The sequence below is a fragment of the Aptenodytes patagonicus genome, chromosome Z (assembly GCF_965638725.1).
Source record: "Aptenodytes patagonicus chromosome Z, bAptPat1.pri.cur, whole genome shotgun sequence".
Classification (NCBI taxonomy): Eukaryota; Metazoa; Chordata; class Aves; order Sphenisciformes; family Spheniscidae; genus Aptenodytes; species Aptenodytes patagonicus.
In genome coordinates, this window is record NC_134982.1 from 3,167,146 (window position 1) to 3,188,968 (window position 21,823).

The 21,823-nt window shown below is 45.0% G+C and overlaps 1 protein-coding gene across 2 annotated transcripts in view; it reads left to right on the forward strand.

Annotated features, from left to right (window-relative positions):
* Positions 1-21,823, forward strand: part of LOC143173127 (unconventional myosin-Vb-like) — a 153,759-nt gene that overhangs the window by 120,885 nt on the left and 11,051 nt on the right. The window contains exons 25-31 of one of the 2 annotated variants that reach the window (XM_076363201.1): positions 599-718; positions 1,858-1,995; positions 4,658-4,720; positions 11,092-11,331; positions 12,176-12,273; positions 18,455-18,532; positions 21,586-21,784. In XM_076363201.1, coding sequence (XP_076219316.1) covers positions 599-718; positions 1,858-1,995; positions 4,658-4,720; positions 11,092-11,331; positions 12,176-12,273; positions 18,455-18,532; positions 21,586-21,784 — 936 coding nt within the window. The remainder of the gene's footprint in view (positions 1-598; positions 719-1,857; positions 1,996-4,657; positions 4,721-11,091; positions 11,332-12,175; positions 12,274-18,454; positions 18,533-21,585; positions 21,785-21,823) is intronic. The other variant, XM_076363200.1, reaches the window with a different exon arrangement.

A 21,823-nucleotide genomic window follows, 5' to 3' on the forward strand; every position in this document is an offset into this window, starting at 1 on the left:
ACGCTTCTCTGCATAGAGATAATCTGTGAATCTCAGCAAAAGCTGGTTCATGCTTCTTGTTTTGCTTTTTGTTTCCGTGATGTTCATGTGTAGGTGTTGGATTAAAAAACAAAACCCAAAAAAACCTCAACAACACGGCTTCGGAATTTCAAAAGCCAAGGTTTTTAGCTTCACCTTTGCTAAAGTCTTAGGAGAACTGTTGAAAATTAGATAATAATTAGAGTCCTGCTGGATTAGGTGGAAGGTCGAGCGTTTAAAGGGAGCCCCAGAGGGTGCTGTGAACAGCATAATCTTGAGCTCAGATTTGCATGTTTGTACTTAACAGGCATCTGGTGTCACGAACAGCCTTTAATTCATGCAGACTTTTTCAACCGAGCTTCTGTATCAGTTCACATTTTAAAGTATTCCCTTGGGTTAATACGAATATTATGGTAGGGCATAAGAACTAGAAAATGGAATTCACTATAAGGTGACGGTCAAGCCTTTTGTAAAGGTAACCTTAATATATAGACAGTTATTTGCTCTAAGAAACAATGCTTCGTGAGGAATCCTTCCTTAAACACTGAACGTATTATGTATCTGCACCTCTCCTTGGCAGCAAGCACCGGGGCACAGAAGAAACCCATCCAACCAGAGCAGTTTGGAGTCTGATTCCAATTATCCATCCATATCAACCTCTGAGATAGGAGACACCGAGGATGTAATACAGCAAGTGGAGGTACAGTAAACCGGGCGGGCTCGGGGGGAGGAGGAGAGCCCTGCTCTGCAGGGATGATTGACGTCGGTCTTGGAGCACACAGGAGGAATGCAGGTTGGACTGTAAGGTGTGATGGATGAAATTGATTTCGCGCTACAGAAATACATCGTTAATTTGGTGAGAGGGATTGCAGGGTTGCGGTGCTACAGCAAATGCTTACTTCTTTGTGGCATCAGGCTTAAATAGGGCTCTAAAAATAATAAACTCTTGTCTTTTGGCCATACCAGCTTAAAGACTGATGAAAATTCATCAAAGCGGTCAGCGTTGTTATATGTAGTTATTCCTAGCACCGATGGCAATGACTCTATAGCGATCCTTCTCCGCAAGGATACCAGAGTTCATTACCCCCTTGCCCCGAGTGTTTTCATTCCAATGCATCTTCACGGATGCTTTGCTGGCCAGCACAGCCCCTGTAATCAACGGTCTCTTAATGCAGAAAAGAACAGCATAAATTATTCCCTGGCTATCAAGAATTGCATGGAAAAGGGAAATGTGTTTTGCTTACATTTGCTAGAACAGGCTGCTTTTCAAACTCCACTTTCATGACTCAAGAGCATGTGTGGATGATGAATGTTCCTAGGATCTGCCACCCCACTGGCAGGCCCATGTTTTGTGTCCCACGTAGCACGCCTGCAGAAACCCCCACTTCCCTTTGCCGGCTGCTGCGTTACATTGCTTTAATATTTTGGAACTGCTCTGAGAGCACTTGCTGAAGTCAAAGTGATCAGTATTGGTCATGCTCTAATACAAAATATTCCAGGTGAAGCCAGTTAAAAAACAACTAATAAATAGTTGGCTAGAAGGGACTCAGTAGGGCGTTTTTAATGTTCTTAGCTGTGGCCCCAATCAGCCTGCTTCTCTGTTGGGCTGTTAAACGTTCAACGATTTATTAAAATGAGCCAACTCTTTATTGACATTAAAAATAGGTGCTTAAAATGGGGGTTTGGTCTTTGAAAGTATGTGCCTTTCTTGGGATGCTCCTGTTATCAGCCGTGGCTGGGCTCGGTGCTGATGTACAGTCAGGGCGTATCTGGCACAGCGTGTGGTTATAAAACTTGACTGAGGTCTTCTCCTTTTTCTACTCCCCTGTTCTTCTCCAGGAGGTCGGGACGGAGAAAGCCGCCATGGACATGACCCTCTTCCTAAAGCTACAGAAGCGAGTGAGGGAGCTCGAGCAGGAGAGGAAGAAGCTGCAAACCCAGCTGGAGAAAAAGGAGCAAGAGAGCAAGAAATCCCAGGTAAGAGATGGCTTTTCATTGATACTGATATTTCATGTTGGTAACTGGCTTTCCTTGGTTACCTGAGGACATGCGATATAGGAATTGAGGTTTGAGAGTGACAAGCTCAAACTAAGAGGCAGCAAATCCAGCTGGGAAGTGGAGAGAAACTTTTTTTGGCAGCTAAGGATAATTGGACAGAACTGATTTTTTTTTTTTTTTTTTTAATAAACTGGTTATAACAGATTTAGGACAGTATCTTAAGTATCTTGAAAGCAATGAAATGTAGAATCAATTTTAGTGATTTATTTATTATTCTGCCTGCACTGATCCTGTTTCCTTCTCTTTTGAGAAATTTGAAGTGTGGATTGAGTTTTGTTAGCGAAGGTCAGAACGAGGAAGGGGAACGTGAGGGTAGGAAGGCTCTGCAGAGGGACCTGGACAGGCTGGATCGATGGGCCCAGGCCAACTGTATGAGGTTCAGCAAGGCCAAGTGCCGGGTCCTGCACTTCAGCCACAACAACCCCATGCAGCGCTACAGCCTTGGGGAAGGGTGGCTGGAAAGCTGCCTGGTGGAAAAGGACCTGGGGGTGCTGGTCGACAGCCGGCTGAACATGAGCCGGCAGTGTGCCCAGGCGGCCAAGAAGGCCAATGGCATCCTGGCCTGTATCAGAACTAGTGTGGCCAGCAGGAGTAGGGGAGTGATCGTGCCCCTGTACTCGGCCCTGGTGAGGCCGCACCTCGAATACTGTGTTCAGTTTTGGGCCCCTCACTACAAGAAGGACGTTGAGGTGCTGGAGCGTGTCCAGAGAAGGGCAACGAGGCTGGTGAAGGATCTGGAGAACAAGTCTGATGAGGAGCGGCTGAGGGAACTGGGGTTGTTCAGCCTGGAGAAAAGGAGGCTGAGGGGAGACCTCATTGCTCTCTACAACTCCCTGAAAGGAGGTTGTAGCGAGGTGGGGTCGGTCTCTTCTCCCAAGTAACAAGTGATAGGACGAGAGGAAACGGCCTCAAGTTGCGCCAGGGGAGGTTTAGATTGGATGTGAGGAAAAATGTCTTTACTGAAAGAGTGGTGAAACATTGGAACAGGCTGCCCAGGGAAGTGGTGGAGTCACCACCCCTGGAGGTGTTTAAAAGACGTGTAGACGTGGTGCTCAGGGACATGGTTTAGTGGTGGACTTGGCAGTGCTGGGTTAACGGTTGGACTCGGTGATCTTAAAGGTCTTTTCCAACCTTAGTGATTCTATTTGGAGGATTGCAGATAGATGTGATGCTGCAGCCTTACGGACACAGATACCACCTTTTGGCTGGATCAAACCTAGAGGCATGTCAGTGCTTGGGAGCCGTGAAGAGAAAGGCCCTGGTGTACCCCACGTCTCCACATGTCTTTTGGTTGATTTGGGTTATTCAAGTGCTTCTTTGCAGTCCTGGCTTCCCCCCATCCAGCGGTGTGTGGCGTGCACTTCACAGACGTGTCAGTCAGGCTTGTGTCCTCAGTTTGGTATTGTTATAATCTGTATGGTTTGGGTTCCACCCCCCCCCCCCCCCCCCCCCCAGTAACGGTCATATAGGAATGTAGCTTAAAAAATGGTATAGCAGATAGCTATAGCTATCAGAAATAGCAAGATAGCTGTTAGAAGAAGGGGTTCTTCCTTTCTGTTGCAGGGCAGGGATATTCCTTTGATATATTCTTTCTTCCTTGTGCAAAAAACATCTTCCTACACTCTGGGTTGTTTGCTTGGAAGTAATTTAAAAAAAAAAAAAAATAAAAAAATCAAGATTACTGACAGCATAGTGGCAACTTAAGGAACAGGAGTCCATCCAGACTTGCAACTGGAATCTGAAAATACAGCTCTCTAGTTGCCAATGAGCTGATGTTTAGCACGAGGGGCTTTTAATAGCAGATGCCTTGTATACATTTTACCCTGCCATCTGTAACTGAGGCTTTGTGGCTTGTTCAGAGGCCAGAGCGTGGGAGACGATGCATGCCATGAAACAGCAGCGCTGCGTGTATGGTGTCGTGAAGCACCAAAGATGCTCATATATATAATGCTGAGCAAATGCCGTCACTCTTGTCCTGGTTTCGGCAGGGATAGAGTTAATTTCCTTTCTAGTTGCCGACTGAGGTTAAACCACAACAACTCTTGATTTCATAATTGAAATTTCTGGGGCTGTTGTTACTTTGTTTGGGAATTATTTTGTTTATTTCTCTCTGGCGAGATCTATGTGTCTGTTGACAAATGCAATAAGAGACTCAACAAAATCATCAACAGTAATTATTTACTTGCTTCACCAGATATTCTTACTGATCACCTCTAGCAATTTGCAGGAAACACACGAAATAGAAAACTTCCCCAGCCTCTCATCCTTGCTGCAGAGGCAGATTAAAAGCCTGCTTCCCAACCCCTGTGTTGAAGATTGTTCCCCTAATGACTGTCATTGTTCAAAAGCTGCAGTGAGCCGCAGTTGTCAAGATATTAATGAGAGATTAAACCTTTTTCTCCTGAAGCGGCCCCTGCCCCACTACATGCTGCTGGGACTCCATCTAATGGCAATTAATAACATTATTATGGTTGAGCTGCGGCAGGGCTGGCTGTTGATGGAGGCGTGCCTAACCATCCTGTGCCATGTGCCAGTTCCTCTCCTGCTTTTAAATATTAATTTATCTCTTTAATCCACGCAGGTAATTGAAACGAAGACTGAAGTGACTTTGGACCATGAAGATTTTGCATACAACAGTCTGAAGGTGAGTGATGAGCTCCTACTTAGTGCTGTAACCTATTGCATGGCTCCAACAGCCCAAACAAATTGTCTGAACGAGGTAATAACCCAAAATCTCCTGTAAATCGGTTCTGACTATTGGAGATAGCAGTTTGGAAGCTGTAGCTCTCCATCAGCTCCTGGGCCTGGGGTGGGCTCACAGATATTTCTCTCTGAGGCAACATCTGTTCTGCTCTGATCTACCTGTTTGAGTCATCCATGGCGGTTACAAGCCCATTTACAGTGAAGGGTGCTTTTTCCCACATATTCCCGCTGGGACTTTCTTGGGTTTCCTTTGACCTGACAGCGCAGGTCTCAGCAGTTTGCCCTGCAGTAGGTGTGAATTCTTACGGCTGAAGCCCAACGTGTTTCTTGTTCCAGGCTCCAAGTCTGCTACTTGTCATCTTTCCTTGTGTTCCCAAGGTGCCAGTCAAGTCAACCAAATAAATCTGCTGCATGGATTCTAGTAATAGCCTCCATCTCCCAGCAGCAGTGCTGGTTGACCATAGTCGTCGTGTGTCTTCCCAGCTATTGCCCTACCCTGCAATTCGTCCTGTCCCTAAGCTCTAAATCCTTTCAGTTCCACTTCCATCATTTTCTCCCTATGACATACAGAGTGACTGAAACTTGCTAGGCTCCTATTGCGGCTTGTGTGGGTTGTGTCCTCCTGCTCTAACTGTACCCAAATACTTCTGGTCTTGACTGTTAGGCCAATTCTTCTGTCCTGCTCATCCTCAGAAAACCAGTTTCTGGGAGGAGCTTTGTAAGGGGTGGGGTTTTGCTTGTTTTGTTTTTTGGTAGTGCAGACCTACATTTCAGATGCTCCTTCTCCCTGTCCCCTTAACAAATATTGCAATACAACTGAGAAATCCAGAGGAACATATGTTACCCAGGGTAACATCATACTAAACCATCTGACGGTAGGCATACCTATTTTTGCTGTCTGCATCATCTCCTCAGAAGGATGCAAAAAAGCAGAAATTAGAGGTGGAAAGGATGTGTGGTCAACCCTCACTAAGAGCATACCTCTAGCAGTAGCTTTTTCTGGCACTTAGTCCATCCAATTTTTCGTCTCCAAGCGCGATATTCTTGTTGCACTTGCTAGACAAGCTGTTTGTGATTGAGAATCATAGAATCATAGAATCATTGAGGTTGGAAAAGACCTCTAAGATCATCGAGTCCAACCGTCAACCCAACACCACCATGCCCACTAAACCATGTCCCTAAGTGCCTCATCTACACGTCTTTTAAATACCTCCAGGGATGGGGACTCCACCACTTCCCTGGGCAGCCTGTTCCAATAATAATCAGAGAAAAACCCTGCTGATGAGTTTCATTAGTACCTCTGCACAGCCCGTTGGAGTAGAAGCGTGGCAGGAGCTTTAACCAACTGGAAGACACTTGGGCAATGATCTCAAACGTGGCTATGGAAGTTTTAAGTTTCTTGACCTTGTAAAGCAAAGTGAAGTTGCCGTTTGGAAGGGGAAAACCCAGCAGATAAGAACCGTCACCTTCTTAAATGGCTTCTGCAGTTCTGACTTCTGTGTGAATTCACACATTGTGTTTTCTTCAAGTTTTAACCCAGGAAGTTCAGAATGGAAATATTAATTTTGGATTTTCCTACTTTCTACGTTCCTAACATACTCACGTAGGACTATGTATGTATCTAACAAACCTTAATAACTCTCTATTAATACCATTTCATAGGAATAGGTAGCACATGTTACAAAAAAGCAGGGTTCTTTCACCTTTAGCCTAAAACAGGTGGAAAATGAACTTGCAAGGAAACACATCTCAGGCTTAGATCTTAGTGGCGTTGCACTGCAAGAGGTTCTCTTTAAGGATCTCCAGCACAAGGTTCTTGCTGGAGTTGCAGGAAAATGAGCTGAGGGTTGCAACAAGGGACAACCAGGTCTACGAGCTTGCTTTTAACGCAGTCCAGACCTGCACAGACCAGCTGTAGCACAAGATATTTTGGGTACTGGCATGTTGGGTGACTGTCAGTCTAGGAAGAGCTGAGGTCCCTGTGAAAAGCAAGGAGGAATTGCTTCAAATGCCATAGCGAGAGGCAACCCCCAGTCCTAAAGGAAAGGATTTTGCGTTCCCTATAGGTGGGTTGGCCTGAGAGGAACCACTGAAAAAGAGAGACAAATACAGCTCGCTGGTGTTTTCCCCACCTCTGAATGTAGGACACTGCCTGAAGTCTCCATCTGCAATGAAAGAGTGACTTACTACTGATTTTGAGTGCTGCTTTTCCCTCCTTCCCCCATGACAGCTGCTTCTGTGACTATAACAAAGCTCTTCCTCTCCTCTCTCTATTTCTCCTGCTAATTTGTATCTCAAATATTTATGCTATCTCTGGCTCCTTCAAGAGTCATGTGTAATTAGATTTTTTTTTTTTTTTTTTTTCCTTTTTGCCAGCTTAAAAAGTCTTTCTCTTGGGCAACGAGGCTGAGGTGTCTAAAAGCTTACACGTAGCAAACTCTTCCTGCGGATGCTCTTGCACGGTCCATGAGATACCAGCTTATGGAGGAGGAAGGGATCTCGTCTTTGATGCACCACTGATGCACTATCTTTTGGGAACTGAGACTCCTTAGCCAGTTTAGAAAGGTTTCAGAAGGTTTTAGAAGGGTGGCTGCAGTGTCTTTTCAGAAACCAGTATATTTCCCTGAAATGAATATGAATTTTGACCTAGGTGAGGTGTGAAGACTGTGACTGATGTAGCTGAACAGCTCATCGTGGTGTAGGGGTGTTGCGCTGGATGGGGGAAGAGATGCTTGGATAAGGTCATGAATGACCCAGGGTATGGTTTGGATAAATATGAGTATAAATATATAAATACAATAAACAGTAAAAATGTAAATATAGTTGTAAGTATATGCATTATTTTAAAATAATGCATACAAATATCAGTTTGGGTAAATGTAATAAATACAGTTATTGCTGAAGAGCAGGTTTTGTTGGGGGTTAAGGATGTTTCTGGGTCTTGTTCAGTACTTTGTGACCTAAGTCTTCACTTTTAGGTCCCATTCAAGATGTTTTTGACATGCACAGCCCCTCGAGTGGGAGAATACAAGGCGTGAGTGTTAGTGGGTGGCTGGGCAGGCTTGGGTTTTGTAGCCAGCGCATGGTCTGCCACTTCATACGTGTCTGCTGTCAGCCAGCTTCGTGTCTCAGTGGGGTTGTCCTGTACTGTCACGGCACCTACGATGGCAGGGGTTTGCCTTTGGGATTAGCTTTTGGTGGGGAGCCTGTTCTTGGTGCAGATTTTGATGGAGGGCAGCGAGTGAGGCACAGTCCTTTCTTCGAGAGGCTCATTTGGATAAGGGTTGGCTGTTTCTTTTTGTAATGCTGCAAAGAAATGTGAGAAACCTGAGCTAACACTGATCTGTTTACAGCAGGCATAAATTATGTGTCCTTTGTAACGGATAAATAGAGTTTTCAGTAGATGCTGTCCCAAAATATGCCCAGCAAGGTGTTTGGTTAGCCGTGATGCAGGGCTGGAGGGATGTGTAACATCTCCCTGGTGGGAGATATGTCCCTGAGTCACGCCTGTACGACAAAAAGTTCCCCAGTGAAAAATGTATTTTCCGGCTTGTTTTTTCACGCTGGGAAAGTGGGAGCGGGAATGAAAGCACCAAGGAGTCCTTGCCCTGACTTTGTGTTCCTAGCAGGAGCATAATGCATAATTGGATTTCTTGCTCTTCACATAGCTGGCACGTTGGTTTCATTCCTTAGACTTGGAAGCTCATCACAAAATGAGCTTCTAGAGGATTTTATTTTCTTTTCCTCTCGAGTACCAGAAATAGAAGAGAGCGCAAAATCCCGGCATGGCAGTGCTAACCTCTGATTTACACAGGCTCATACTCCACCCAGCACTGCTATATAAGCCCCTTCCTAAAGAGCGAGGCTATTTCCGTCACCGTTAGTGCTTGGGTACCCCTTTCACACCTCCATAGTGCTGTACACGTGGGACAAGTGTGAGTTCAAGTCCGGGATGTTCTGACTGTAGAACTTGTCAAATAAATTAGCACTGTTGGACTATGCAGAAGAAAGGGCATTTCTCACAGCGCAAGTAGAAATCTCTCTTTCCACATTCAGAGCATTTTATTTTAGCTTCTGTTCTGCCATCACTGGTGCTGATGGAAAAAGGGTGTACGGGCCGGGGACGATAGGTGTCTCACCCATGTCTATAGATATTTTAACATGGCTCCGTGCCTGAAATCTACCAAGAAGGGAGTAGGGAATTAATTTAATTGTAAACTCTGAAAGGAGTCCAGGGCACGGGCTCTTGGAGCAGCGTTGTTGGTTATCACGTTCTTTCCTGATCCTTCCTGGCTTCGTTTCTAACCAGAGCACAGCTTGGTACAACCAGTCCCTGGAGTTACTAGTGTGGCTGTGACCCGTTTTTTTAAAAAAAAAAAAAAGAGGAGGAGGAGGAAGGAAAGGAGGGGTCTTATCCAGCAAATAACAAAAATCACAGAACAGCCATTTGCGTAGAAAAGCAATTAATCACTTTCTTTTTACCCTTCTGCCTCTGAGCATGATCAGAAAAGAGTGGAGAGCGAGTCGATGCTTTAGCCACGCGGCAAGAAGAGTTAAACCCAGTTTGGTACAGATTCCCCACCACACGCGTGCTTTTCAAACTCTTGTTTTAACAAACAGTTATGGAAAAGCCAGTGGCTCATACGCTCCCTCTGCTGAGCTGTGGCTAATGTGGATGTGGAGGAATTGCTGGATCCAAATGCATTTCTTACCCTCTTTTTTTTTTTAATGACAGATGGTTTAAAGTACCTGACTATGCTCCGTTACTGATGGTGTTTGTTCAGCTAGGAGTATGTCTAGATGCCAGATCAACTATTCTGTTCACACCTCTGCTGTGATAATGCGTGCTTTTTATAATTTGTAAGGATTTATAATTATAACGCCCCTATAGAAACGAGGTTTACACAGCTGTGCTAGCTACACGCTGTATAAACTGTATAAATTGCCCTCATCCGTCCAGGCATTTTCGGATTCATTAGCTCGCCTCAGCCGAAGCTGATAATGAAGCAGATATCCCATAGATAAGAGGAATCGTGCAAGAAAGCTGTGGGAAGGGTCAAAGGGCAGTGGGGGGAGAGAAGCACCTGGATCTCAGTGGGTCAAGAGCTTGTGCTATTGTAGACGCTAGAGAATCTACATGGTTGGGGGTCGGTCCCTAGGAAAGAGCTGACCCCACATCAGTCAGACACCAGGCTTTGTCAGCTCACTTGCAGATGTCTCGGTTTTTGCCACGTGGTAGTTGGGTGCGGATCCTGTTGGGTTTTGGCGTTGTCCGAGAGGCCTGGGTGCATGGGGACAGGAGGGGAGCGGTCCTGGGTGCCACCATGCAGCAACTGGTGATGGAGGATCCGGTGCAAAGAGAAGGTGGGTTGCTGGGATTCGGGCTGTGAGCGGGACCCCAGGAGTCTGGCTCCCTCCCCATCTGTGACCTATAGCGAGGACTGCACCATCCGCAGGAGCAAAGCTGCTCTTGACCCAGCTGGGATGCTCCAGGTGGGTTTTGGGTGCTGGCAAAGAGCTGTCAGATGTGGTGTTACCACCTGCAAACAAAGCTTTGTGGTGAAATAACTGAAATAAAGGCTGTCTTAGCTGCCGGAGTTTTATTCTTCTGTCTTCTACTGTCATGCAAAAGCAAATAAGCCCTTCAGTTGTCTCGGCAAAGACGGTGATTGATGCTCATGCATCGTTATTCAGGAGAAGCAGTTGGCATCAAACCTGTACAGTATTGCCCCTGCCTGTCAAATGCCAGCAGCTGACGAGATGTTAGGGCAAGAAAATCCTCCAACTGCAAACGTTGCACCGCGGTAGGGGAACTGCAAAATGTATGAGAAAAGAAGCTGTAGTGGGAATTCACGCAACCGTAGCTCACCTGACGGGATGTCTGCCATGATGAAGGGGTCATGTAAATTGGCATCTTCCAATGATCATCATCTAATGAATATGAAAAATGAGCTAAACATTGTGGGGTTTGTGGTGATTTCTTGATTGAGAAGGAAAAGGGGTGGAGAAGAAACAAATGTGTTTGGCTTCTCTAAAGGCTTGCTCTTGTGTCTAATAATAGTGTCAACAAATAAAAAAAATCTCCCGTGTCACCCTGTAGTGTTGTTATTAAATGGTAACAGGCTACTGATTACAACAAAAATCTTTTCTGAGCCACACATGGCTGGACGGGCAGCAACATCCAGATCCTGGCATGAATTGATCGTTTGGCCGCGATCATCGGTAATTAAGTTACCTTAGAGGTGTCTCAGAAAAGGGTGAGGCACTGCAAGACAGTTTATCTAAACTGGTTAATGGCTTGGTATTTTCCAGAGGCAAGAGCTAGAGTCGGAGAACAAGAAGCTGAAAAATGAACTTAATGAGCTGAGGAAGGCTATCGCAGACCGAGCAACCCAGAACAACTCGTCCAACGATATTCAGGACAGTTATAACCTCTTACTGAATCAGCTGAAATCGGCCAACGAGGAGTTGGAAGTGCGGAAGGAAGAGGTGCTCATTCTGAGGACGCAGATTATGAAGGCAGCCCAGCAAAAAGAGACAGGCAAAAACATGGTAATTGAGACGGTAATGGATTTTCTTTCCCTTTTCCCGTTCTGTTCCTGAAAATCCACTGCCTGCTTGAGCGATGCCATTTTTGCTTTGGTACGCCTCTGGGTGGCAGAATGGAGCGGGGAGGTTATAGGAGGTTCTGCAGGGTTATAGGAGGTTCTGCCTCTGGCTAAGATATAGTCCATGACACCGTTTCAGACAGCCCAGGACTATATGTCCCGTGGTGGTCTGTACTGCTGTAAGGTGCTTGACCCCAGACCTGATGAGGTCTAGCCAGCCCACACCAAGGAACAACTTCTCCAGCCCTGCACCAAGGTGTGGTGGTCTGAGATGGTTCCCAGGGGTGTTTTGTGACAACTGGCTTATTCTGCGAGGAAACGGGGTGGGGGAAAAGAGCTTCTGGACCAGCTTCTGCTCACTTGATGCTGGTGCAGCTGTAATGTGTTTCTACTGGTGCGTAGGCAAGAAGAGAGCCTGTCCCGTCACAGTTGTTTGAGGGCTTTTTGTTTAGACCCTGTTCTGATGGAAGAGTATGTTTTCTGAAAACTCTCACTTGGGCTTTTTAATTCACTGCCTTATCATTCCTCGAGGTTTGGGGTACGTTTTGTATTTCAGACCACACACCCCCCTTATCTCCCTCCCAGGTTCATGCATCCTCTTTCTGTCTCCTAATCTCTGCTGCTGTCTGTTTGCACGCGTATGAATTCATAGAAACTCTCTAGTCTGATGGATGCCCCGAGGAAGCTCTGTTAAGGATGGTTGGGAGTTGTTTGGTATTGGGAACTTTGAAAGACAGGAGGAGATGTGCAGGATGTCATGCTGCTGTGTTTTGCATGGTTGAATTTAGGAAAGCATCACCACCAACGCCAGCTGGCCGAACAGTGACAAGCACATTGATCAGGAGGACGCGATTGAAGCCTATCAGGGGATGTGTGAGACGAACCGGTAAGTGTGGCCCAAATTTTTCCAGCAGCAGGAGGGGCTGACCGAAATGTGAAAGATGGGATCCAGACCAAAATTAACAACGTGGTTTAGAGAGTTACCAGCTTCTGGATTGTGTTCTGGACCTTGGGTCAAGGATGGACCATAAAGATGGGACCAAAGGTGCAGGTCTTGTAATGGGTGAGGAGCCCTCATCTTTGGGGCAGTGTGTCCCCAAGGGAGGGGAGATACTGGGCAGGTAGAAAAGCCAACGTGGAGAAGTGAGCAAAACTGGATTTTGACTTTGCTTCCAGTACATAAACAGTAGCAAGACTAGGATTTGGGATATATTTGAGAGTTACTTATTTCAAGTAAGTCCTCGTGCTATGCTGGGAAGACGGCACCGTTCCCCTCTCGTTTTCCCAGAGGCAAAAGCCCGTGATGGTGAACTGAGCTAACAAACACACGCTGTGTTCTCTGGCAACACCCACATTATTGGTTTTCTTGCATCTAAACTGAGAGTCAGGAACATTCGTTTGATTACAGGTTTCCCATAGCAAGGGTTAATATCGTGAACGCGTCTGTCCTTATAGTAACAATGGGCTTAAATTGCGAGGCATTAAATCAATCCTTGCAGCTATCCAGGAGGACATCAAATAAAAAAGGAGTATCTTGCAAGGAGACAAAATTGCATGGATTAAACAGCAAGATAATATGTAAAGTAAATATTTATTTTATTGCAAGGAAATTGAACGTTCATCTTTTTCTCTTGACAAATGGAGATGTTTGAGGCTTTTTTCCTAAATAATTTGTATTCAGCAAGGTAGTCAGAAGACCTAACCGTTGTGGATTAATGGCTTTTAATAAGATAGCATACTTTGGCACTTTGTAAACTGGTTGCAGAAGGTTGTTAGCAGTCCAGGCTGAGAAAGACCGTGACTTAATTAGGATTTTATTCATACCTGTATGAATATGAGCAAACCCACACCGTCTTTGAATGCAGTATGAAAAATTGTGAAGAGTTGCTTAACGCTTTCAGAACTGGATGGCCAAAAAGGTGCAAAGGGAAATCCATGTGCCTGGATTGATGTGCATAAATTCAATGTATATATAGTTGTGCGGTCAGCTTTGGTCATCATGACTGTGCTGTATGCTTCCCAAATTCCTGCCATAGTATGGGCTGGATTTTCTGACTTTGCGTCTATTTTACTTATTGGAAAAGCCCTAGGAGAACCTGTGGAGATCTCTCCAGTTACCCTGTGTGAGTACAAAGATGGGCTTGCTGGAAGGGCTGGGTTCCACATGCATTGCATTTAAACATAGCTTCAAACCCTGATGGCTAGACTGAGGCTCTGCCCACACTAGTGCTGCCAGCTTTCACTTCGGCCCGGGGACCTGGAGGAGTGGGGATTGTTGGGGTCCAGGACTCTCATGATACTGGTTTCTCCCCTGGGCATCGCATCTGGCTGGATCAGGACCAGCGTTTGGTTCTCAATTTGTTGCCATTGAATATTTGCTTTCCTGAAGTGAACTTGCTGATGAAATTTCTGCCCCTCCTGCAGTAGAGGTGATGAGATTGATTTTAAACATCACCTTTTTGTCAATAAATCAGTGGAGCTCAGTGTGCTGCCTACTGCAAGGTGTGGTTTTTTGGTCACTTAATGAATTATGTGGATTTTCTCTTACTTCCTTCCAACTTTCTCCTGGAGTTGTGGACGCTAGTATGGGATGCAAAATCCCATTGTCAGGCGCAGAGTTAATTACTCCCTAACCTGCGTTTTCCAGTGTGCGTGTGTAGGGATGGGTAGTTTGTGTTCAGGTGTTGGTGAAGGAATTGGAGTCAAAACAAGAGTTGGTGCTTTCATAGGGCACGCGTCTGACCAGGTTGTATCATGGGTCCCCAATAGTAATCGATATGTGGCCATCCTGGAGTGCGCGTTGTCCACTTTCACTCAGCCTGTCGGGAGACTCCAGTCCTCCTTCAGCCGTTGTGGTTTCCAGACTTAACTTCTGCAGTGAGGATGGAATCACACACAAAAATCATCAAAAATGCTGCATTGATCTAATTTTCTACGAGAATACAAATCTCTTTCCTTGCTATTGCACATTGAAGAAGTTCAGTTGCAATTTAAGAAGCTCATGCGATCAGGCCTTGGTGGTTTTTGGCCTCTTGAGATTTGGGAGGGGAAATCTGCAGTCTCCAGGCTCGGTTTCCTCTCTTGGCGACCTCTCATATGAAGCTTGGCTGGAGCTTGGCTCTTGTACTACAGTAGCAGCAGCTCTACGTACTATCACCCTGATTTTCTGCGGTGATTTATCCAATGGCTCGTTAATCACCACCAGCTTCCCCACTACATGGTTCCCTATGCATTTGTTCGTATATTGGGTTGGTTTATAAACTGTAGGCTGGAGTCGATGGCAATAAAACAGATGAAAACAAACGCTCGGGGAGCATGAATTATTGTATTTGTAGATATAAATTAACATTCCCTCTCCCCAGCTCAAATTTGCATTCATACTTCAGCAGCTCTATACCCAAGTGAGTCAGCATGAGAAATAAAACTGCTTTCCCTTTCTAATTTTGATCAATAAATATTTTAATGGAAAGCTTTTCCGGTGGGATTGCAATTCTGAAGTGGGATTAATAAGCAAGAGCCACTTTTTCTCCCACCTGCGCCGCAGGGAGGGACTCCCATTTCTCTTTACCCTGATACCTCTCATTCTGTTGGCTGTTTCTAACCGAGGCGGATGCTCTTCCATCGGTCCAGTCTGACCGATGTGGTAAAGCCGTGGTCCACCCTTGGATCACTATTAGCTTGAAGTCATCATGTCTTAGCTATTTAGGCTGGGGATGGAGCATGGCTTTATTTTGGTGGGAGGCAGACATTTTATTCGCTCTATGTCTGTGTGATCCAGGACTTTTAAATACAGCAGGAGGAAAACAGGAAAATCTTCCAGGTGCTGCTAACCCTGCCCACATAGCGATTCTCTTTCTCCACGCTGCTCTCGAGGGAAAGCCCTTTGATGCCAGGTCAAGGGGAAGTTTGAATTAAAAGCAGCCCCTTATAAATGCAGTGAACTCAGCTTTTTTTTTTTTTTTCCCCTTCTCTTGCTGACTTTGCTAAAGGGAAAAGCATCAAGTTAGTTTCCAGCTAATTTTCTGCTTCAATAACTGAATGTAAAGCTAAGTGGGCTCTGTGTTCCCTGCTTCAGTTCTTGGGATCTTTCTTTCAAGCCTGTTTGATCTTGGTAGAAGCGTAGAGCCAACAAAAGACCAGGTGATGATGTTAGAGATTAATAACCTGGCAGCTCAAAGCAGATCAGGCTTAGTCTTTGAAATTAACTTCTGTGATAACTTCCAAGTGATTTCTGTAGAGTACGTGGCTTTTTTTGTTGTTGTTGTTGGTTTTTTTTCTGCTGGGTAGGTCCCACCTGCAGCTGCAGTGCAAAGTGAAGGGCTGACGCTGGTTTCATGTGGAGGATGCTGTTGCGGCTGGAAAAGGCCATCACATGGAAAGCGTTCATATCTCTGCTTACCACTCTCCAATGTGTCTCTTCTTATCACTGCTTCCCACTCTGTCATATATCTAATCTGTGATGTGCATTAGTTTTCCATTTAATTAAAAAAAAAAAAGGCATATCTGTCTTTGAAAATGAAATGCCTCTTCTTTATTACGAGATGATAATTATCTGAAGATGCTAAAATTAACATCTCTGGGGTTTGGTACACGTGCACCTCCTTTAAGCTACTTGGAGGCGGGGAGGGAGGTGTTTGGGCAGGAGTTTCTCTCCCTTTCATGAAGGCAGTTTGCCAGCTGCAGGTCGCCAGCTGCTCCCCTAGACCCGTGCCTCAAAGATAAGGATAAAGGAGAAATGAGGTTTTGTGAATCATGTCCTTTCAACTCATTTCAGGCTTGCTTGAGAGAAGGCTTTACCCTGCATTTTAGGAAATTATTTTGGCACATACTAATTAATCTAATTAGCTAGAAAGGACCCCTATTGACTTTTAATGTCTTGGTCAATGTGAACTTCTGGGAGAAAGGAGGCTCAGTGATTTCTGAGTCAGTGCCGTGCTGATGAACATGGGCTGAATGCTTATTTCCCAGGGCAGTTTTATCTTAGTATGACGGCACCCCCTTGAGCTGCTTTCCTCGTTTACCACAATGCATATGATGAAAAAAGGAAGGAAAGCTATTTTTCAAAGGAGGTTATCCAGGCAAATGCATCTCTTAAAAATGCTGCTCATCGTGCGAGATTTCCCAGGTTACTGACGTGTAATAAATAGTGAGGATCCTTCTTGTTTGTTTGTTTGTTTTTTCTTGGATTTCAGTGCCTAAGTACGTGTTCTGTTAAGATTATCTGAATGAAAGAAAAAAAGACCTTACTAACAAATTGACCCAAATCAGACCGATAAACCTCCCTGTATCTGCCACCCTACAGACCCTTTTGGAAGCCTGCTATATATGTGTAAAAACAAGGTTTTAATCTAAACTCATATATACAACTTTAACAGATGAATTTTCCAAACGTTAATGCCAGAAATGTTTGCTACTTTTGAGAAATGCCATGCTCGTATGCCAGGATGGAAGGGATGTCCAAGCTGTCTGCAGCGGTGAGACACCTCTTGAGTCCTTTCGTGGTAGTGCTGCAAGGGCACAGTCCGCGCTGCTTTCCTCGCGTGAAAATTTGCTACAGAAAGCTTGTGCTTTTCCACTTAAACATGCAGAGCTTTCCTTGCCAGGGAATGGCATCTGCTACACCTCTTTTCAAAACAGGAGTTGCATATTGGCTTGGTTCTTTTTTTCTCTGAAAGTTTAATGATATATTAGGTGATTTTTTTGTTGTTGTTGTTTCTTTCTTTATTATTATTCTTTTTTATTATTATTTATTATTTTATTTTTATTTTATTATTATTATTTCCAAAAAGAAAACCTGTTTTCTGACTCACGTTGAAGCCAAGTAAAATCTTGCTGTAGCAAATGTTTCTGGTCAGGTTGACCAGCTTACATCACTCATTTGTAATGTGTTCAACACCTCATTAAAAAAGATAAATGAGTTTCCTGCCTTTTATAACTTTAAAAAACAAAACAAAACAAAACACCAAAACCTATTAAAAGGAAACTTTTAGCGTTAAAGTGAGATGAGGCTTTTCTGGGCATTTTTCTGCCTGGATGGATACAGAGGAGACTTGATCTCATATGGATGTAAGGAAACAAACATCCAAGGGGTGTTTGGACCGAAGGTTGCTCTGAGGAAAGGCTGATGTGTTTGACTTGATGATTGAGGAGACCCTCGACTGAAGTAGAAGGAAGAGAATTTATTTTAGACCAGTGGAAGTTGCTGCAGAAGGAAGGAAATGGAGAAACTTGTCTTAAAAATGTCGTCTTAGTGAGATGTGCCAGAGGGCAGAAGGTCTGGAAGAGGAGTGAGCTGTTTCAAGCTATCAGTATGCAATAGTGGGGTCGGGTTGTGTTTCCACTGTGGGTTGGAAGTGCATGCGGGCTGTTCCAGCTCAAAAAGAGTTAATTTTTTTTGGGGGGGAAGCAAGGAAGCCCGTTGGGAGCTGCTAAGGATTACTCTGTGCTTTTTGTTTTACCCCGTGTTTGGACAGCTCTTCCTTACCCCTCGTGCCGACTTCTGCTCTCCCATTTATCCCTCATGGTCCTTGTTTCTCTTCCCTGGTTTTTAAGCATAAGGTTTTAAGGAGGATTTGAGCTAGCGGGTGTGGCGTGGGCTTGCCAGCTTTTCCTTGCAACCGTATGGGAAACAGTTTAGCCATACAGAAACAAAAACTCAGGCTCCGACCTCCAGGAGTTGGGCTTTTTGGTAAAAACAGTAACATCTCAGGAATGACGATAACCTGCCAGGAGGTTGGACTGGGTGATCTGCGACGATCCCTTCTGACCTGAATGATTTTTGGGTTCCTGTGTTGGCTGCGGTGGGTCGGGGAGGAAAGGGCTTCACGAGGATGCGTTTCGCAGCTGGGGAGGGAGGAGAAGCTCCACTAGCCAGGGGTGTTGCACGGGGCATGACCAGGGCATGGTTCTCCTTCACCATGGTGGAAAAGGAAATACAATGTAATGAAAGTGTGCTTTAAAAAATTAAATTAAATTAATAAGGGTTCTGCACCTTTTCCCCTTCTATTGCAATTGACCTTTTGTCTTTCTCTGTCCTCTTGTTTCCTTTTTCTGTCCTTTGTTTCTAGCAAGACTGAGGACTGGGGGTATCTCAATGAAGATGGAGAGCTCGGCTTGGCTTATCAAGGTTTAAAGCAAGTTGCCAGGTCAAACGCTTTCTTTTTTCCCCACTGCTGCTTCTCCCCTCTCTCCCTTTTGCTTGCCGTTTTGTTTCTTTCTCTTCCTCTGCTGTTGTCCTGTTGTCTTCTATGGGACCTGCGGTCCTCTCTGGGAGGAGCCGGAGGTAGGATGTCCAAACTGAAGGAATTGAGACCCTCCTCTAATTTTCAGAGGAGCCGTTGCGATTCTAATTGGGCATTGCTGATGGCGGCTGTTGTCACTAATGCCTGAGCTGTGATTCAGTAAGAATTATGTTACGTTAATGGGAAATTGTGTGATAAAGGCGTTGGGAAGCTGTAATCTCCAGGAAGCAAAAAAAAAAAAAAAAAAAACCAAAACCCCAACATTTTAGATGGGTTTTCTCCAAATTGCACTAAGATATAACACCTCCCTAAAGCATTTTCTCCCGACCCTTGACATGTCAGCAGTGGAGTCCCTGTGCTTGTACTGCAATGCCGTCTGCTTTGCATGCTCCCGGAGACTGTGCGCTCCCATCCATGCGTTGCCTATAGGTATAAGGAGGAAGGTGCATGGTGGACACAGTGCCATCCTTCCACAGCTCTCCCCATGTCCTGGTCTGGTGGGCAAATATCCCAGCGGGACACATCAGGGGAGTACCTGTAACCTCCGTATCTCCTGGGGATGCTGGTGATTCTGTAACGACCTCTCATCTCCAAGCTAATGAACATTTAGAAACACAAATGGAGATTAAAGCAAGGCAGAAGGACTCCTGGAGTCTTCTGGTTCAACCTGGTGCTTGGAAGAGCTGATAATTAAATGTTAATCAGCCTGTGCTCTCCTTGCAGGGTGGTTATGAGGCTCCAATACATATGATTTTTATAAAAGATGTGGAATGAGCTGATTAAGGACACTATAGAGAGGAAAAGTTAAAACAACCTTTTGTTATAAAGTAGTCTACAGCGGTCACATCTAGAGAGATCAGAGTAAAACCAGACAGTAACAGGAAAAATACCGGGGGTGATTCATTTGTTTTTCAAAGCAATGTAGGAACCCAAGTTCGTAGAAGGATCATGTTTTTCTGAGGGCGGCTCACGGTTAATCCGAACCCACGTGAAGAAATAAAATGAAAATTAAGTACTTAATACTTATTTCATGGTGGGCCTGTATTTTCCAAGCCTATTAAGAACATAACTCCTGACAACATGATTACAAGGCTGCGTGTGTTATTGCCCGTGTTTCTATAGTTGGAAAATATCCTTTTCTATCTTTTGCTGGAAAATGGGAGTAGAGATTGGGTTGTTTAGATCTTCTAAAAACAACAAAAAAAAAAAAAAAAACAAACTGGAGAATAATTAATGCTTTTCATCCAGAAATCTTCCATAGAAAGCATATGTTCTTTTATACAATCCTTACAAAAAAAAGCCCCAACAACAACAAAAAAAACCCCATGCTTAATTGTTCCTGCAGGGAAACCGTTCACAGATGTGAATCTCCATTAATTTCCCAGTGGACCCGAATGAGTTGTAGCTTTTTCCCCACTGGCACAGCTCCTTGTCTGTGCATGTCCTGGGCAAATGCTAAGCTATCGACACCAGAGTCTTCCTCAACTTTGAGGACTGCCGTTTGCATCCGATGCCAGGGGAGCTGAAGCCCCTGAGCCAGGTGTGTGGCTGTCCATAGCTCTGCCCAGGAGAGCACATCCATGAGCTACAGCAAGGGCACGGGCTTGGTTATCCCCATGGGTTGTTCCTCTTCTTTGCCACCATCACCCTGTGTAGTCTGGGACTAATACTTTGCAGTTTCTGGCTTGATGCCCCTTCCTCAGAGTCCTTGTACCTTCTGGAGTCACTTATTTCGGTCTTCTTGAAAGGAAGGGACTAACTCAAGGACTAACGAGGAGATTTCCATTTAGCAGAGGGTAGGCAATGCCCTTAAAAATCAATTATTGTGTCACTTGCCAGGTTTGTCAGCATCCCCATCAGCAAGGGTGCGTACAGGAGGGCAGTTAACATCTCAGTGGTGACTCACTCTTCCACTGGATTAACGAAGGCGTTCTGGTTTAGCAAATGGCTGGATAATGCGTTAACTAAATGCCTTACTAGCCCTTTAGCTCAGCATTTCCCTCCCTGAAGTTGTCCTTGTGCACAGGCTCAGGGCAGGGCTGGAAGGAGATCTGGTGTAGGGGGAAAGCGGGGTAGGAGAGGGTGGCAGGAAAAAGTTGGGTACCCACCTAAAAGTGGGAGAAGGGCTGGTTTTGGTGACTTCTGTTGGCTGTGTATCATGGCGTTAGTATTTGTATGTCGTGGAGTACAAGGAAACGAGTCTCTCCCCCCGCTGAAGAGTCCTGGTGAAGTCAGCAGCAATGGTGAAAGCAGGAACTGATCAAGATGACAGAAAATTGCCTTGTGCGTAGTTTTCTGCAGGTAGTTTATGAAAGAAAATGGAGATATAAATGAATATTCTTCTTTTTAAGCAAAGGTAAATAGCAGCTCTACAAACAACCAGGAGCGAAGGGTTTCAGCTTCTGCCTTTCTTGAAACTCCCAGCAATAGCAAGCGAAGCCTGTGGCGGTCCGACTGAACGGAGCCATTTGCAAGACATACAGTTTGGTTTTCAAGAGTAAGATCTGATGTTTGAAAAGGGGTGAGCAGAAGAACAAATGCCCTTCAGGCTGAGCGTTTGAAAAACCCGCAGGTGTTGATCTTGCACCGCTTTCTTGCTGTGCATTTGCTTTTTGCTAATGGGAAGAGTGAAGGAACCCAAATTTGTGATACAGCTGCAGAAACAAGAGAGCTCTTGGATTTTTATTTTTTTCCCTCTTCCCTTTTATTTAAAAAAAAAACAACCCAAACTTTTGATCTCATGTCTCTAATATCAAAAGTATTTAACCTGCAGTATAACAAATGACAGACTAATGTGGCAATAATAGCTGTAGCAGCCCTTTGTGTGTGTCAGTTTTATAGGGAGGTTGACCGGGAACAACTCCCAAGTTGGCTGACTTTGAAGGATCTAAACTCAAACAGTGGTTACTGCCACGATGCCAAGATCCCCAGGCTGATCGGTGGGGTCCTTTTCTCAGGTTACTGGAAGCACAGCTCCAAGATCAGAGAAGAGAGCATGAGGAGGAGGTAGAAGCTCTGAAAAACCAGGTGGATGCAATGAAAGAAGAGATGGAGAAACAGCAGCAGGCTTTCTTGCAGACCCTGCAAATGTCTCCGGAGGCCCAGGTGGAGTTTGGACTTCAGCAAGAAATTACACGTCTCACCAATGAAAATCTGGTAAGAGGCCGTACTGAAAACACAGCCTAAGGAAGAGGG